Source organism: Pteropus alecto, unplaced genomic scaffold (genome assembly GCF_000325575.1).
Source record: "Pteropus alecto unplaced genomic scaffold, ASM32557v1 scaffold45, whole genome shotgun sequence".
NCBI lineage: Eukaryota > Metazoa > Chordata > Mammalia > Chiroptera > Pteropodidae > Pteropus > Pteropus alecto.
The window spans coordinates 6,024,877-6,042,805 of NW_006442491.1; the positions used below are offsets into that span (position 1 = coordinate 6,024,877).

General features: G+C 40.4%; 1 protein-coding gene across 2 annotated transcripts in view; it reads left to right on the forward strand.

Annotated features, from left to right (window-relative positions):
- KIF16B (kinesin family member 16B) overlaps positions 1–13,228 on the forward strand; it is a 278,826-nt gene extending 265,598 nt beyond the window's left edge. The window contains exon 27 of one of the 2 annotated variants that reach the window (XM_025039944.1): positions 11,920–12,551. In XM_025039944.1, coding sequence (XP_024895712.1) covers positions 11,920–12,078 — 159 coding nt within the window. In that variant the 3' untranslated portion in view covers positions 12,079–12,551. Of the gene's footprint in view, positions 1–11,919 lie in introns of both variants that reach the window. The other variant, XM_015597174.1, reaches the window with a different exon arrangement.
- The last annotated feature ends 4,701 nt before the right edge of the window (positions 13,229–17,929 follow it).

The following is a 17,929-nucleotide window of genomic DNA, read 5'->3' on the forward strand; positions in this document are numbered from 1 at the left end:
CTTCACTTCTCTTCTGCAGCATCTTCTCAGATTTTTAGAAAATGGCCAGGACAGTATTAAGAGTTTCCGAAGTTTGGCTTTGAAGCATAAAGTAATATTTGATAGACTTCCTTCTTTCCAGTAATTTAGTAAACTTCCCTTGTTCAGGAGAAAGGAGATACTATAAACCTGTGAAACTTTGCTACAGGTAAGGTCCTACGGAAAGAAAACCCATCACGATTTATTATTACCTAATACATCAGTCATTTAATGGATAGTGTCTTTTATGAACAAAGCACTGTGCAGTATGTGTATATTTTCATTGTATATATTTTTTAACTTAGATGTTTAATTCTGTAGATAATATCTGTTTGGTGAAGGAATATTTTACTTTCCTTTCTTGTATGAAATCTACATCTACCCCATCCTTTTTTCAAATTAGAGATGTTATGTTAGAGAAGTTTTGATCCAGCTTTTCTCTCAGCCTCCATCTTCCCTGAGATAGTCAATTTCAGTCATTGTCCCCAGTGAAGGGGATCATCGATGCAGATGGTCCAAATCCCCAGCTAATCCTCTCTGTGGGGTGCGGTCACAGGCCCACCACTTGGAGCCACAGTCCTCATCACACCTGGGGCATGACCGTGGCTCCCTGGGACACAGGGCAGTGTTTGCACAGTGAGAAATAACTCCCAAGTCCGGAGGATAATCTACAAGGCAAATAGTCCCACAGGGATCATCAGGAGCCCCTGGTCCAGACAACAAAAAGGGGCACTGGGTCTTTTCTTAGAGAGTATCAAGAGCTTACCCTCTTGCCCTAGAATTCAGAGACGGAGTGTTATTCTGACGGCCCAGTCCAAGGGCAGCCAAAGAAAGCTTGCCACCAATATACAGATGACCTTAGGTCAGGCAGTAAAGAGAAGGATTGTTCTGCTCAACTGCAGGCACAGCTGGTGAAAGGAATGAGATAAGCATTCAGGATTCCTGCAGAATTGCACTGCATCCAGTTTTGGGTTCTACTAACAGGGAGACTTAGGGATGCCAGTAATTAATATGCAATTACTTCTTGATTTACAAGTTATATAGGACCTGGTTCTTTGAATTTGAGTTTAGGTACATTACAGCCAACAGGTACTACACAGCAAGATTCTCATTTGAAAGTCTGTCAGTCGCATCGGTCGTTGGGAACAGTCATTCTATTCTTGAAATGTCAGAAACCTCTGAAGTACAGGAAAGAATCATGAACTTAAAAATCACATTTTTTTTTTTTTCCCTCCAGATGGCACTTCTCAGAATCTCAGTATCCAAAATGTATCTTAAAATGAACTTTTGGGGCATCATTAATTTACTTGGTATAGGTTAGATTTTTTAACTTATTTTTAATATTATTCCCCATTTTGAAAAACAGGTTAACTCTTCCTTACTTTAAAGCTATGAGGGTCTGCCAGTGTCTTGTAGGAGGTGACTTTGGGGGAAAAAAAATTATTATGAATTCTTGCTCTCCTCTACTTTCCTTTGAGGAGGAAAACATTTATGTTAAATACTTACATATTTTAAGCCCATGTGTTTTTAAACAACTAAAGAGGAGAAAATTAAAATATTTTCCAATCAATTCCATGAGGAGAAAGCTATGTAGGTAATTATGTCAACTACTTAATAAATACACAGTGTGGACTGGGACTAGCCCTAAACACTTTACAGTCGCTCATTTAATCTTCTAGTCCTAGAAAGATAATGTAATCAAATGAGGAAACTGAGGTGCAGAAGAGTTCAGGAACTTACTTTAAGCCCCTCTGCTGTAATGTCCCTTGTGCCCTAGGAGCTGGCTCATGGTGCAGAGTTAGACGACAGCAACCTTGTAGTTCAAACATTTATGGTGCCTCCGGGGCTGTCTTCCAGCCTCCTCCCCATCATGGTAAGGAAGCTGAGTTGCTATGTATCAGTGGTTAGCCTGTTCCAATCTCTTGCATAGATCCAGTAAACAAGAGCCAAAGAACTGGGGTAAGCCCTGAGAATGAGGCTTCTCTCACAGTGTCCTCCCACATTTTGCTTCAAACAAACGAAGTTGCAGGTGGGGCCTGTCAGACTATCTGGAAACTATTTGTCTACTCCCATCACAGCTGATGTATATTGTCACTTCTGGCTCACAGGTGCAGCATAAACTCAATTTCTCTCTTCCCTTCCATGAGCGAAAAAAAATGGGACTGGTATTGACTTGTGCTCTGGAGAAAAGCTCAATCACCTTCACGGTCCAAGCAGATTTGTGGCTTTCTCATGTGGCTTGTTTGTGGGGTTTTACCTAAGCTTGCTGGTCAGCCAGGCTGAGTCATCGTGATCATTCAAGCTTCTTAATGCCCTGAGCTAGAACATCAACCTGTGAAAATTGAATATCATGTGGATTTTAAATGCACATCCCTTATAAAATTTTTAAACCTTGCTGGATTTTACTGGAATATTTGAACCAGACTGAGTATATTAAATTTATGAGTCCAATTGATACAGTACCATAATAATTCAATACAGTATGCTTATATCATTAAACTCATAAAGAAGGTTTTCTGAATAGCTATAATGAATAGTTCTGATTTTGTAATCACAGACTAACATTTCACCCTGATGAATTTTAACTGGAAGCTCTTAGAATTCTCTATAATATCAAAATGTAAATGTCATATTTCAAATGATGACTACTTATTTCAAGTATTTACTTTAAAACCTATGATAGATAGAAAAGAAGTACCTGCTAAGACAGAGTTATTCAGTAAAAATACTAAAAAGGTTGGAAGAGGTTGCCATGAAGTAAAATAGGACTGTAATTTATGGCTACTCATAAACTATAAACAGAAATAAACTTTTTTTATTCTACTTTGACAAATTTCATTTATTCCGTCATCTCTTACCTTATTCCCAAGCACATGTACCTTGTACCTTTAAAGCAACCACTATTTTATTGCTTATGGATTTTGCGGTTCTGAAATTTGGGCAGGGCTCGACTGGGTAGTTCATCTTTTCCAAGTGATGTCCAATCAGGCCAGTTACATGGCTGCATTCTGGCCGTGCCTTCACTAAAGATGAGGTGCAACTGGAGCACTGGAACCTGCAAGGTGACTTCCTCACTCTCAGCATTACCTCCAGTGCATTCTCGTTAAAACAAGTAATAGACTCCACCCGGAAGGCCCTGCAGGGCTCTAGGTCCAAGAGAAGGGAGATTGCTAGTGCACAGTGCAGGACCCCCAGTGTAAGGACTGGTGGAGAGCTGATCCAGTGGGCAGGGTGTTCCAGGAGTGCGTACCCCACACTGAACGGGCCATGCATGGTGTGCAGTCCAGTCATGCTGGACTGTTGGTGGTGCTCCAAGCTCTGGTTCCCCACTTCAAGGATTTGTACATGCTCTCCCCACTGCCTAAAACAGGCCTTCTCCAGCATCTTCTTCCAATATCTTCACCTGCTCATTCTTACCCTTCAGATCTTGGCATAAATGTCACCAATTCCCAGGACTAGGCTGGATGCCTTTTTCCTAAGTGCTCCAAAATCATATCATTTCTGTTTTCTCGTAGCCATATTTTAAATACTGCTTTACCCATCTGTCTTCCTGAAAGGCCTGCAAATTACTTAGGACAGGAACCGAGTCTTATTCACTACTGAATCTCCAGAAGCTCTGGCATATAGAAAGCTCTCAATAAATATTGATTGGGTGCATGAATAAAGTAGGAAGAGAGAGGAATCCAAAAAGAACAAACCTTCATCCAGTCCCTAGAAGATAAGTAAGATTAGGATGCTGGGAGCAAAGCTCCAATAAGACCGATTGTTAACAAGGAGGAGATGGGTGCAGGCCAGCCCAGGTGCCTTGTCAGGGCAGGCACTGTATCTGTTTAATTCAACACTGGCACACTGCTTTGTGTACAGCAGGTGGGTAGTAACTATCTGCTGGATAAAAGAGTTGCTTGAATCAAATCAAACTATACTGATTTAATCAGAGCGTGGAGGACATTTGGGGCATGCTGGGAAAGGAACCCAGCATACCTGATTCAACAGAGAAATTTGAGGATTCCGAAATAGCCAGGCAGAGGTGTTCAGACTAGAATTTATGAGAGTTTAGAGTGAGGAAGACTTGGTTGAGTGAATGATATTGCCCCCACCAGTGACCAGACCTTTCTCAGGTCTGGAAATATCCTAGCATGTCCTCATCAGGGCCTGATTCATCTTGAGAGCCCATCAGTTGATGGTGAATTTTTTAAGTGCCGCAAGGTAAATGAAACCTCTAAGTCTTATTAGACTGGTTGTTGTCTTTAAGCTGTCACTGTGGCCAATGACTTCTAGAAATGAAGAATGCCATTGAATTATCTTCCCTGTTACTATGTCACAATGGGAAGTGGATAAGCCATATTACATTTTTAAAGAACACTTTAATTTTAATAATTTCAATAACTTTAAATTAAATTAAGGATTTATGTTAAAATTTTGAAAAATAAAGAGGGCGCCACAACAATGAGATGCTGGGAAAATCATTAGAATGAGACATCTAGGGTGATACATTGTGCCTGAAATAAACAGTAGGCTGCAGTTATAGTCATGAGCCGTATTAAAACAAACTTTTTAATAATACAGAGTGGTCATGATTTTATCCCCCTGCTAATTAAAATAGAAGCAAGGGAGCCAAAAGATAATGTCTTTCAAATGTTACTGAGACCCTCTTCTCATTCCCACATCTTCTATACGCATAACACGCACAAACAGTGGTTGGTTGAAATTCAAGATAAATTCTGAGCCCCAAAGATAGGGGCTATATATACATTTATACATTATATTTCATGCTTAAAGGATTACACTATAAGAATTATATTAAGCCATTCTGACTTGCTCTTGAATGAGGAGCCAGTCATTTTGTTAGCCTCTTATCATCTGTTGACCTTGGCTGAGTCACTGCATCTTGAGGTCTCAGTTTCCTCATCTGTAAACAAAGGATATGCCTCTGTCCTCTTCCTCCTCCTCCTCCTCCTCCTCAGTGTGACTTAGTGATCATATGCTCATGAACTGGGAAATGCTTTGTACAAAATGCTTGCAAACCCAAATCTAGGTTCAAGGCCCTCTGTGTTCTCCTGCACGTCCTGCTGTTGCCCATGCAGAGCTCTGCACAGCTGGCCTTGCTCCTTTGTTCGCATTGTTTCCTTTCCAGATCCCAGAACTGAAAGGAAATGACTGCAGGATGGGAAGGCCCAACATTTGACACCCTGCTAATCTCACCGAGTTTTGCCTGGATGGACTATAGAACACGCGATCAGTCCATATGGCCAGACTAGTATTTTGTTCAGAAACTCAAGAGATGTAAAGAACAACCCAGCAGAGGATATCTAAAGGCCAGTTTTTAGCCAGGTTGTTCCAGTAACTTACATACTTTTTCTTTCAGCCAGAGCTGAGACTAAAATTGTATTAGAGGTCACACATGAATCATGTTAACGTAATGACCTTCATCAAGAATGTCTAAAGTTAAATAGCACACATTACATTTTTTCCTAATGTAGTGTATTGATTGAGGAACCAGTCTAAAGCTCTAAAATAATTAACTGAATTATGGCTGAATTACCCTGTATTGCTGTAGGGAGTGTGTTTTGCCTTTCAGAACTCATTAACACAGCCAATAGACCATATTTGCCTATGTTTGGGTTCAAAAGATCAATAATGTGTAGTTGTGTTTTGAAATGGTGCTGGAATGTTAAAGATTGGCCTGTGTACATATCATGGATAGGTGCAAGAGCCTTCGAGCTTAACGTCGGCAAGGGATATAGCACTAGGATGAGCTGATCAGTGGAAACATTATTCGTGAAACTCCTGGGATTGACCTCTTTCTAAGGGAAGAGTGTCCGGGCAGATGCCTTGTTCTGATCTCCAAGTGCTTGGGTGTGGTACACACGGAAGGTTTCTTAAGATTCATGGCTGGTATTTGCCACTTGCCAGTGCCCCATGCGTTATTGTCAGTTCACTTGATGGCTAACAGTAGAAAATGGCTGTGGCCGTTGTAAGCACATGGGTTTATCAACTCCCAATCTTGGGAATGGGCAGATCAAAGGCTCTTCTGGAGCTGCCCTCCGTGGGAAGTCGCTGAATTTCTTACACTTTTGAAAATGCTCTATGGCAGCAGTCACACAATCTGGAAGAGGCTCGCCCTAAGGCACCTTTGGTTCCAATGGACTCCAAACAGTACCTCGAGTAGGTCTTTGGCTATGAGGTGCCCATTCCAGAATATGTTTGGGAAAAATTCACCAGCCCTCTGTCCTAAGTTAGCCAGATAACCGATCTCCAAAGAAGAGAAAAGCATCTTTTCAGAAGGGAATCTAAGTGTTATTTGGTAAGGGAAACAGGCAGGTCAGTCAAATCTCCAAAGAAGAGAAAAGCATCTTTTCAGTGTTATTTGGTAAGGGAAACAGGCAGGTCAGTCAAAAAATGGCCAATGCTCACCAAGGCACTGTGAGTAAGATGTCAGAGCATGTGCAGAGCTGCTTAGGACTCCATGTAGAAGAGTATAACCTCTCAACAAAGAGTTCTTTTCTCTATGTTTGTATGGACATTAACTGTAGAGAACCCAGTGCCCCTGCTCTCCTCTCCATGAGAGCCATCAGGCCCGGGAAAGATAGTATATCTGCCCAAGCAGCCAAGATGCCCAGTGTAGATGGCCTTGCCCCATGAGACACAACAGTGCCCAGGAGAGGGGGCCCCAATGGAAGAAGAGGGGATGGCGGATGCCCTGGCAGCCTAGTGATTGAGACGTGGCCTCTGGAGTTGGAAGATATGGATGCCAGTCCTAGAACTCCTTCTTGTATACTCTGTGACGTTTGGGACATTACTTAAGCCTCCTGGACCTCAGTTTCTTCATCTAGAAGATGGAGATAATCATAGTTCCCACCTCACAAAGTCATTGTGGTAATTAAACGAGATGCACCATTGAAAGTTCTCACTGTGCAAGCCCTTGATAAATGGCCTTTCCATAAGAGTAGTGAGATTGTAGCTGTTCAGCCTGGTATATGTACCTGGACCAAAGTCCTAAGGAAATACTCACAGTGGGTCTTGGCAGGTAAAACTTAAAGAAAAAAAAAAAGGGCTACTTTGGAAAGAAAGGATCAGGAGCTTGCTATGGGGTATCTCTGACCATCTGTGTGTCCCTCATCCTGTTGGTCTCTCTTGGCCTCCCCTTTAAAAACTTGTGGTCCCTACAGGATTTTGTCTTTGTTTGAGAGTATTTTTAAAGGCATATGCTAGTTTAACACTTTGAAACAGACCCCATTGGACTCATCTCTCTCAGTTACTCCTACACCCTGCTCACTGCACCTGCATAGATTGAATTTTAAAAAACAATAAAATATGCCTGCAGCCTGTAGAAAAAAGGTTTTATGACATCCAAGTATATAGTATCAGTATTGAAATATGCCTTAAAGATTAGCCATCTAAATTTGATTTTCTGAAAGCACTGATAAGAAAATACCTTATTCTTCAGTGTTGGTCCAAGAAGCAAAAATTAATAACCAAGATAAATACCTAATATAGTTCTTGTTATTCTTAAGTATTTTTTGCCAACTCGATAAACAAATAACTCCTGGATATTCATCTCCCACATTGTCATTGCCACTTTCTTTTCTCCCCTATGTCTTCTGTTTTCTCCTCTATCTCAGCCCTTCCTCTCTTACCCTTTCCCAGGCAACCCTCACCACCCCCATCTCTCTGTGGCCCCTTCTCCTCTTGGCCCCCTCCTTTCCTCCATCGCTCACACTCAGACAAACCCTCCCCCAGACCCTTTCTTGCTCTACCCCTCCATTTTCTGGTTTGCAATCTTATTTTAAAGAGGATTTGTCTTAATCTGACTTTCATCCTCCCAGTATTCAAGGCAGGGCTGAAACATTGCACCAGGAATTGTGACCGCTTTTCTCGGTGGCCCAGATTCAGGGTGTTTGACAAAGCAAAGACTCAGGTGGGACATCCACCACCAGGGTAGGTAAGGGTTGCAGGCTTTCTGTGGTCCCTAATGGCTGCAGAGATTTATATTTGCTTGCTGTTATTTATTATTGTTTTTAATGAAGATTATGCCATGTGAAAGAAATAGAAATTGAATATTGGCTTTCACAGATTTTTTTTCCCGCTTTGCCCTTATAACCTTGATTAGTCACTTAAACTCCTACTAATATCCTTCAGTTTTTATAATACTCTTTTATAAAGTGTACTGCTTTGGGGATGCAGCACGATACCTGAATTTATTTTTCATATACCAGAAAGGCTAGAATGTCTTTAGTTCAACAATAAAGGGAGGCCTTTGACAGGAAGGACTTTAATTTTCTCCCTTCAGCTGTAGATACTATGGAAAACATTGTGAGTTCAGGCAACAAAAATTACTAATGTAAATATGTGTATATTTAAGTTTGTATTTTATATGTAATTGTAACGTATATTATATATATACACATATACATATTCATATACATGTACGTACGTACATACATATATACATACATACATATAATAGAATTCTAGTACATTAGCTGACCTTGGATTGAGCCTGAAACCCTAAGGGTTTTCTTTATTGGAAGAATAGTGATAAACTTGACTCACCGAACACCATTATATAAAAGTAGATTTCGTTATTGAAAAAGAACTCAAACAAAAGACCCAAATCAGTCATGGTTGCATGGCTCACCGCTAAAGTCAATCAGGGTTATACAGCAGTGATAATGAACAAACTGCAGCTACACCCAACAGTGTGCATGAAGCTCACATCGTGGTAAGCAGCGGAAGCCAGACACAGAAGAATGTATTCTGTGTGATTTCATTAATATGAAGTTCAAAAACTGGCAAAACTAAAACTAATGAGTGGTGCAGAAAGTCAAGATAGCAGTTAAGCTTAAGGAAGGAATTGTGAAAGAGTATGAGGAGGGCTGCTGGGTGCTAGAAATGTGTTAGAAATGTTGTAAATGTTGCTGATCACACAGGTATGTTCATTTTTTTTTTGCAAATTCATTAAGCTATACACTTTCGACATGTACTGTTTTCTCTGTATATACTTCCTATTTGCAAAAAATCAACTCGTTAAAATCAGTCATCCAAGTTTCTTCTAAGCACTTTTCCCCAAGCTGGGCAGCATGCCAGGCATGATTGGGGATTACAAAGAAAAATGAGATTCTGTCTGTGACTTTGAGAAACCTGGAATTTTAGTTCTGTCTTCTGTCCCCAGCCCTAGACCTAGTCCTTTGCTTTTGTCATTCACCGGAAAGACTTTGCCCTGCCCATCTCAAGCATGTGGCTCTGGACACAGGCAACCAAGGTCACGCCTCACCTCATATACTTTAGAGCACATTGGGGTCATGACAAACTACACTTCCTAATCAGAGCATTTCTTTGAGCAAGGAAGCCGTCTATGTAATAAATAGAGCCAGGGCTGCCCAATTCTGTAAAGCGGTGTTTTTTTGTTTTTTTTTGTTTTCCAAAGAAAAATCTCTTCTGTAATGTTTAGAATTAGTTGAATCAGATCCTTCTATCTCAGGTTTTCATCCATGCATGCAAATGAGTTCATTTAAAGAAAAAGGCATTACCTGCCCCTAGTTTACTGTTGTTCTTTTTATGCTCGTGCCCTAGCAGAGATGGTGTCTCCAATACTTTTTTTCATATTCTTAATGTGCACTTCTCTCTTCATTTTACCCTTCAGGTTTTATTGGCCCTTTAAGAGTCTCTGCCTTCTGAAATCATATGACAAATGTTGATATGTCTGTTCCCAGATTTAAATACCTTCCCTTAAGTCAGAATTCATCTTTAAGGCAAGTTTGCCATGAACATTAGTCTGCACATTAATGCAGCCTGCAGGAGACCTGGAGCAGAAGTTGCATAGGAGCTACTGAGATGACGCCTGTGTCACAATCCAGTTCTGCTCACGCTTGAAACTGTGAAGGAATTGCATTGCAGCTCCATGCACCAGTGTCCAAACTTCTCATCTTCCTCATTCTAAATCATTCACTCTTAGCCTTTCAAAAACAGTCAGTTGCACACATGCATTTCATTTCAAGCATTGTCTGGTCAGGTGAGATCTACGATATTTACTAGTAAACATGTTTGGTGGAACCCAGGTCCCTCTGAAGTTGATATTCTCAACTTCCCTTCCCCTAGAAAAACTGAAGTCTGGTTGCCTTTTGCCTCTCTGACACAGTAAGTACTGGAGTAAGATCTTAATTTTTTAGCAATTGGTTTTGACACCTTACTTTAACTTGATTGCTATTTATTTCAAAAACCTTTCAGGAGAGGTTACCATGAGACCAATAAGTTCAGAGTATTGAACAAGGAAAACAGAGTCTGAGTTGAAAACTGTTGTTGATTACTAGCCTCGCTCACCTCTCTCACATCAGATTTCTCACCCTAAAATGGGTGTTACAGGAATAAAAAGAGGTAATTCTAGGTAGAGCATGATGATAACAAAACAGGTGACTTAGGAAACTTTTGGGATTGATGCAAATGTTTGTTATCTCGCGTTGGTGATGGTTTCACCAGTGTACATGTGTCAAGACTCATCAAATTGTACATTTGAAGAATGTGCAGTTCTTGTGCACCAGTTACAACACTTCCATAAAGCATAAAAAATAAGATGTTAGAAGATTTTTAAAAACTGTAAATTATTATACAGATGTTAATTATTAGTAATCCTTGTTATTATTTTTAAGAAAGTAGCTAACAAATTTTCCTTGAGAAAAGGATCTTCTTTCAGAAGTAAATTTCAGGTGGCATAGAGGTAGCTGAATTCTACTTCCACTGGCCAAGGTTTCTCAACCGACGCAGTATCGATATTTGGAACCAAATGATTCTTTGCAGAGGGACTGTCCTGCGCATTGTAGGATGTTAGCCACAGCCCTGGCCTCCACCGACTGGATGCACCCTCCCCCCACCGAGAGCAGCAATCAAAAATGTCTCCAGCCACTGCTGCATGTCTCCTATGGGGCAAATCACCCCTGGCTGGAAACCACTGCTCTACGCCATGGCCATGTTTCTTAGACAAATTCTTTTTGTTACTCAGGGTCTGTAGTTATTATGTTTAATTTCTAAGTTTGTGACAGGACTGATTGTATTTTTAAACAAGCTGAGGCAGTAATAAAGGTTTTGTCCTAACCACCCCCTCCTCCTCTCCTTTCACCATTCGTCCTGTTTTCTGTTATGGATGAGATTTGCATGACCTGAAGTATATTAACTGTTTTTGTGTGTCCTCTTTTCCTTTAATACATCCTGCCAGCACCCGCATCTAACTTCATCCCAGCATCTCGGATCCTAATCTCAGACATGCTTTGCTGTTCAGTTCCAGAAAAGGCGGATGATGCTGTGACAAACACGTGCAGCAGGGGAAGCGGGGTGGAGAGCCAGTGTTCAGAGCAATTAATCTTAGTCAGAATTTCTTTTCATTGATGATTATAGGATTTGCAAAACAATCTGTAAATATTAGTACTTGGAACTGAAACTCTTGTCCCCGGTATTTCTTTTCTTTTATAAGAAGGATCCAAAGCAGATAGTAAGTGTCTCATTTAAAAATAATCAGCAGCATGTTTAGCATTGTACAGATGGCTAGCCTTCCCCCCCCCACCCCCCACCCAATCATCTTTCTATTTAATGAGTAAGTTGGAGGAAAATAGGATATTAATGAGTGACACTGTTTTAAAAAATAGGATATTAATGAGTGACACTGTTTCTAAAAAGCAGACCCCTGTGCCGGGCATCTCTGGCCAAAGACAAGTCACCTGCATAACGGATATCATGGCTATGTGTCCTTGGTTGGTCTGATGATAGAGAAGACAGTCCAAGAGATTTCCTGAGTCCCGTTTCTCTCACGCTTGATGGGAAGTTGTTTCTGGAGATTCTTTTCTCCTCTCTTCTCTTCGACTCCACCCAACAATGTCTTGACCATGTTTTTAACTTTGGTCTCTTCCTCAGAAATACCTCAGGGACTTTTTCAGCGTGATGCTCCAATCTGCGACGTCTCCCCTACACATCAACAAAGTGGGGCTGACTCTTTCGAAACACACCATCTGTGAGTTCTCGCCGTTCTTCAAGAAAGGAGTCTTTGACTACAGCAGCCACGGGACGGGTTGAGCTGGGGCTGATGGAGGAACCACCAGTGCAGTGCCTTCTCATCACAGCGAGCCTCCCAGTTCAGGGCAGCTCCCAGGCAAGGTCTGGGCCTGCCTCCTGCTGCTGCAGGCAGACACTCAGGACCCTGCCCAACGCCTCACCAGTTCATACCTAGTGCCTGAGTTTGGGGTTGGGATGCTTTGCTTGCTGATGGTGACCCTGACGGACACATTTTACTGTCCCATTGTGATTGAATGTGGCCTTTCCCCCACAGTGCTTCCTTCTCATTGCGCATCAGAATCTATCCCCTGTGGCAAGATGGATGTGGCTTGACTATTGGGTGTTCTGAGCCAAGCCGACATGGGACTGTGGGTGGCTCACCAGACCTCCCTTAAATGACTTTCATCTGGTTTCTTCTTTCACCAAAATATATTCTTATTTTTTATATTCCTTCCATGTGGCTGCCCATATCCCAAGAAAAGCATTTTAAATTATTTCGTTGTATTTTTTCTTTTTCCTCTTATTTGAGTCAGAATTTTTGTATAATACCTATTAAACACTGATGTTTACACAGAATTTCATATTCCACAAAAAGGATTTTCGGTCCAATCATGAGTAGAGTCTTCCCTGCTTGACAAATTGGATGTAGGTGAGATCACTTAAAACTTCGACAAATCCATACTAAATATACACAAATAGGATATTTGTTTAATCTTGAATATTCAAGAAAATTTTCCCAAATGTAAATAGCTACTGTGCATTCTCAAGCTTTCTCCACCAAGCACAAAATGAGCACACAGCTGAATACATATTTTTAAACATAATTTTGTTCACATTTTTGTTATATAATCTACTGGATCTTTAGCTGAAAGACTAGAATTTATAGTGGTTTATTAATGATCCCTTAAATTACTCAGGACTTAATGTAGCATTGCACAGCTATGTACAGTAAAACTTTTGTTTTACTAAAGAGAAAAATGTGAGTAGAAAATACATATATATGGTATATATTGAAATGTATATAATTCTACCTATAGATTTATATATGTATTCACTCCTGTACAACAGTTTTATCAAAATATATAATCATTCATACCAAATTTATTAAAGGTATTTGCTTTTTAAAATTTAAATTGAGCTGCTATCAATATTAAATGAAATTATGGAGTCTGCCCTTTAGCTCATTTTATTTTAAGTTTGCTACATGATCATTTCTACAGATCTGTTTAAAAAATTATCTAATGTGCTTGGAAAAATACATAATGTATACTTTAGCATTTGCATTACAGAAGATACAGTTATAGTGAAGATTGAAGTCACAAATGAATGGATAACAAAACAAGTTTGCATTCAGTCTTCTAGAATATACCTGTGCAGCAGAGTTCTCCAACCTGAAAAATATATTTAAAGATGCAATTATTTCGATAAGAGGGAAAACTATCATTGCACTAATTAGAAATCATAGTTTAGCCTTAAAAAAAAAATTGAGGACTTTTTTTTTTAATTGCTACAGAAATACTAGCTTTTGTCTGCAGTTGTGATTACTGGCATAGGTTTAGGGGCAATTACTACCGGAGAATTTAAACCTAGAGATTAAAGGATAAAAGCTGGGAGATAATAATTAACCATAGGTCATGTATTTAAAAGAAGTCAAAGCGCTAAAGATTTTTCCTCATCTGCTGAGTAAACTAAATGGTTTTTTCCACTGACCAGATAATCTATCTCCTGCCCCTTTGGACCTATATCCAAGGCCAGGCTTATGGCAACCATTTTATTAAAATTACACAGGGTACAATAATAACTTGGCAAGAAAAAATAGATGTGTGTTTGTGAAAAGTACAGAAACTAGAAAGTCCTTTGATTCCAATCCTCATTTTAAGTTATTAGCATTGAGTTTAGAGTTCAAGAACTAACTGGCTCTGAGTAGAGCCAGTTACAACATAAGCGAGTCATTTCTCTTTTCTCAGCCTCAGTCTCCTTATATGGAAATGAAGCTTTTGCACAGGATGAAATTTAGGTTCCATTTCTAGCCCATGGTTACAAGCAGTGGAAGTAACTACTTCAGTTTGGACTGTACCTCAATTACAGAGACTGTAACTGGTGTGTGGATATGAAATACAGGCTCCTAATGGATTGAAAGGCAGCTTAATCTGAATAAAACATGAGGGAATGTCAAAAAGCCAATGAAAAGTCTCATCTAAACAAATAATGGAATCTCTCCCTGGAATGCAGATAAGACAGATGACAGAGTTAGGATGCCAAAATTAAGCTTTGTTAATCTGGACTAATTCAAAGGAGTACAAGAAAAATAGTAAATGTATATTTTATTACTTTCAAGTGTATCAAATTAGAAAGTAAAGCTAAGCTGACCACTTTAGGCAATTCAGATTGAGGTGCCAGCAACTTATATTTTTGTAGTCAGTTGGACAATTCTGAGGAACTTAAACAGAGTTTTTCATTTGAGTAGTTTTAGCATGTCCCCCCAAGGTCTTGCTTACACAATAAACTATGTGCACCAAACTTGTTTATAATCACAAGTAGCACAGTAACCTTCAGCCTGGCTCTCACCTAGACTCGCTGGTTCTGAATTAGAAGCCTTCAGATTCAACACTGTGATTACTTTGGGCATGTGAATAGGGAGTAATGAAGTCATGCTGGCTCCCTAACAATGGACATCTAGAAGATTCTCTGTCTCATAATGTGGAGATGTTTTAAAGATTCATGAACAGGGTACCCAGGCCCCGTGGCCACTTCTATTTATATTTGTATGAAGAAAGAGTTAGTTCTGCTCAAGTTGGCCCCAGTCTACCTACTCAGAACTCTAGACAGCATATGCTTTAGAGTCTGGGCAGAAAGAACTGGAAGCTTTCTTAACCTTGAGCATCAGTGAACTCAGAAGTGGGGCTGCTGTGAAGGGTTCAACTATTAAGGACAAATTTTTTTCCCCCTGGACACATCTCCCTTGGCACACAATCCCACGAATGCCCCACCGTTTCCTCAGAGGTGCTCTTGGCGATGAGAGCAGTCTTGTATTAAGGCGTGGCTCTTTATTACTTATTCTGAACCTACCACAAGGCAAGCCTCATCCCTCAGAACCCAGGAAATAATTTCTGCCTGATGTGACAGAATATTCAGTGACATCCAGCTTTCTAAATAGTCATGTTGGCAAGAGGTTTTAAAATACCCCGTCTTTTACAAATGCTTAAAATGATGCCTTGAGGTGTTCTGAGTCCAGAGTCGAACATTTCTGTCACATGAGACCCTTGTTCTCCCATATTCCTGTACACACCTGCAGGAGTGGTTCTGAGTGGACCTGTTACTGGGGAGGTTGGTTTTTGTTGTCTGTCTTTTTTTAAACTAAGAGTAGTAAGAAAATTTAGGTAAAATAACTTCATGGCAAAGGCAACTGCTTTGGTTTTACATAAATTATCATGACAGGTGAGTTATGTTTTTGGAAAACTAGTTAAAGACCATTCACCTAAGGAGACTCATTCTTGACCAGCTGAGCTTGTGTATCCCTTCTCTTAACAACAAGGCTCTTTCCACACGCAACAAGAGGACCCGGATTTGACTTTCTGTTCTTCTGTTTATAGTGCTTTTTCTGATGATAATACATTAGATGAAAAATGATTCTGTGATGCCCAGATTTTGAATTTTGTACATAAGGAATTATTTCCAAGTTAAAACCAATCCACACATTGCTTGTTATAGTTTCTGAAGCACCATATTTCAAATTAATCAATGCTACCTGGGACCTAGTGGGATGATGTTGGTGTTGGCCAGGCTCTTACCTTCGGAAGTCTTTTTTATTTGGGAATCTAGTAGAACCCTGTTATATTTTAATATGATGGGGGGGACAAGACAGAAATACAGTTGACTGAACCGAAGGAGTTCAAGGGGAATGAGTACATCCTTGTTCTCTGCAAATAGCATTTACATGCCCTTCTCACTGTGGAATTACAGACACTAAGCTCTGGCATGTCTCCTAAGGTTTACTCATACCTTTCTAGAAAGTTCTCCCTTCTGTAAATCTCTTGCAAAATGACTGAATACAAAATGTCTTTTCTTTAACTATACTCATTTGGCACCCTTTTATTTGAAAATGTAACAATGAGGCTTTTTTTTTTTTTTCCTCTTAAGAATTACCTTTCCAAGAACTTACTCTTGTGTGGTTAATTTGAGATTCATCAATTTTGTTTTGCTGATTCTCCATTCAGAAGGCAGAATCTTACCTGTTTAAAGAGAGACAAGTAGATGTGCTGGCAAAGATGCACAAGCCATCTCTCTTTAAAATTTGAAGATGGGGAAGTGCTCTAGGTACAAAATTGGAAACACGTAGAGGAAAATGCATCAGCAGAATGCACAAAGCCCCAAAGGTTAGCATCACAAAGCCGTTTGGTCCCATTAAGGCAGGTTACCAGAAAGAGAGAAACCTTTCTCTAGAATTTAAATCTGGAGGGGAAAATAAAAAGTCGAAATATAATTAAACATCTTCATTGCTGAGAGCAGAGTTATTTCCCTCAAAGTGTCATGAATTCTTATGCACAGTTAATATTTGCAGAAGTGTTTGTGTCTTTTCAATAGCACTTAAAGTTGTGCCTGAGAGCTTCTCAGAAAAGAACAGTCTCCTCTTCCTGAGGCTTCTGCTTCCTTCTCAACAAGGAAGGAAGGAAGGAAGGAAGGAAGGAAGGAAGGAAAGAGGGAAAGAAGGAAGGAAGGAAGGAGGGAGGGAGGGAGGGAGGGAGGGAAGGAAACTGTAGCTGCATTTTTAAAGCTGCTGGGAAATAATCTTCAGAGAAAAAATCAGTGAACAGCTATACCAGTTTGTGATGATTAACAGCTTTTTGAATATTTGCACTTTGATTGATTCTAAACTGTTAACTTTTCTCCTGAAAACAAGCTACAAGCCATAGAAAAGGAAGGGGCTTTCTTGCCGTCTAATATGATGTTTTTTGTATAGTGTTTTAAGTCCTAATTTCAATGAATGTAATGCGAAAAGATTCACAGAGGGAGCAAGCCTTTGGTTACAAAGTAAGATTAAAATACTGACTATTCTTTATAAGCAGATAAGGAAGGTCACGTTTACATTTATAAAGGATTTTCCATGCCTTCTAATACAAGGGCAGCATCCTCAGAGCACACATGTGTAGATTTATTTTTAGTAAAGAACTCATGGCACAGAGCAAAGTGCTCCCCTCAGGGTCTAGAGCACCGTATTCTGAAGAGCTTGAAGTCCTCGGGGCTCACTATCCATTGGACATGTTGCCCATGTCAGCGAATCTGATCAGAAACTTAGCCCCCACTGTACACACTCCCAACACAGGGCCTCCCCACCTCATTAGCACCCAGGATGAGCCATTCTCCCTGCCTTTCACACCCCACTGGCCCTTCTATTGCTCATTACCCCTCGGGGACTGGGCTGAGGGAGGGTCAAGCATAGTGAGGTAAGCCTCAAAAAGTGCATAAGTGTGAATGACACTTGCTGTTATGTCACTGCCATCGCTCCAGCCGTGACCTGCAGTGGAGATGGTGAAGGGAGGATCCAACCAAATTCTGGCCATTCTTGTGACTTCTCTGGTGACATGCTAAGTATGAAGGTCCTAGCTGAGAGAAACATGGCAGAGAATGGAGAGCAGACTGGTTGTGTTCTCTTGATTCTTGGTTGGTAGAGAACCGGCCTGCTCTACGATACCCCACACTTTACCGTTCAGAGTTTCAGCACATCCTCATGAGCAACTTCTATGTCCCACACAGGACAGGGTCCCGCACAGGTGAGCAGCATGGCCAAGGGCCTGCCCTCAGGGAGCTCTCATTCCACTCAGAGACACCAATAATTGCACGATTATGCGACTGCAAATGTGATAAATGTTTT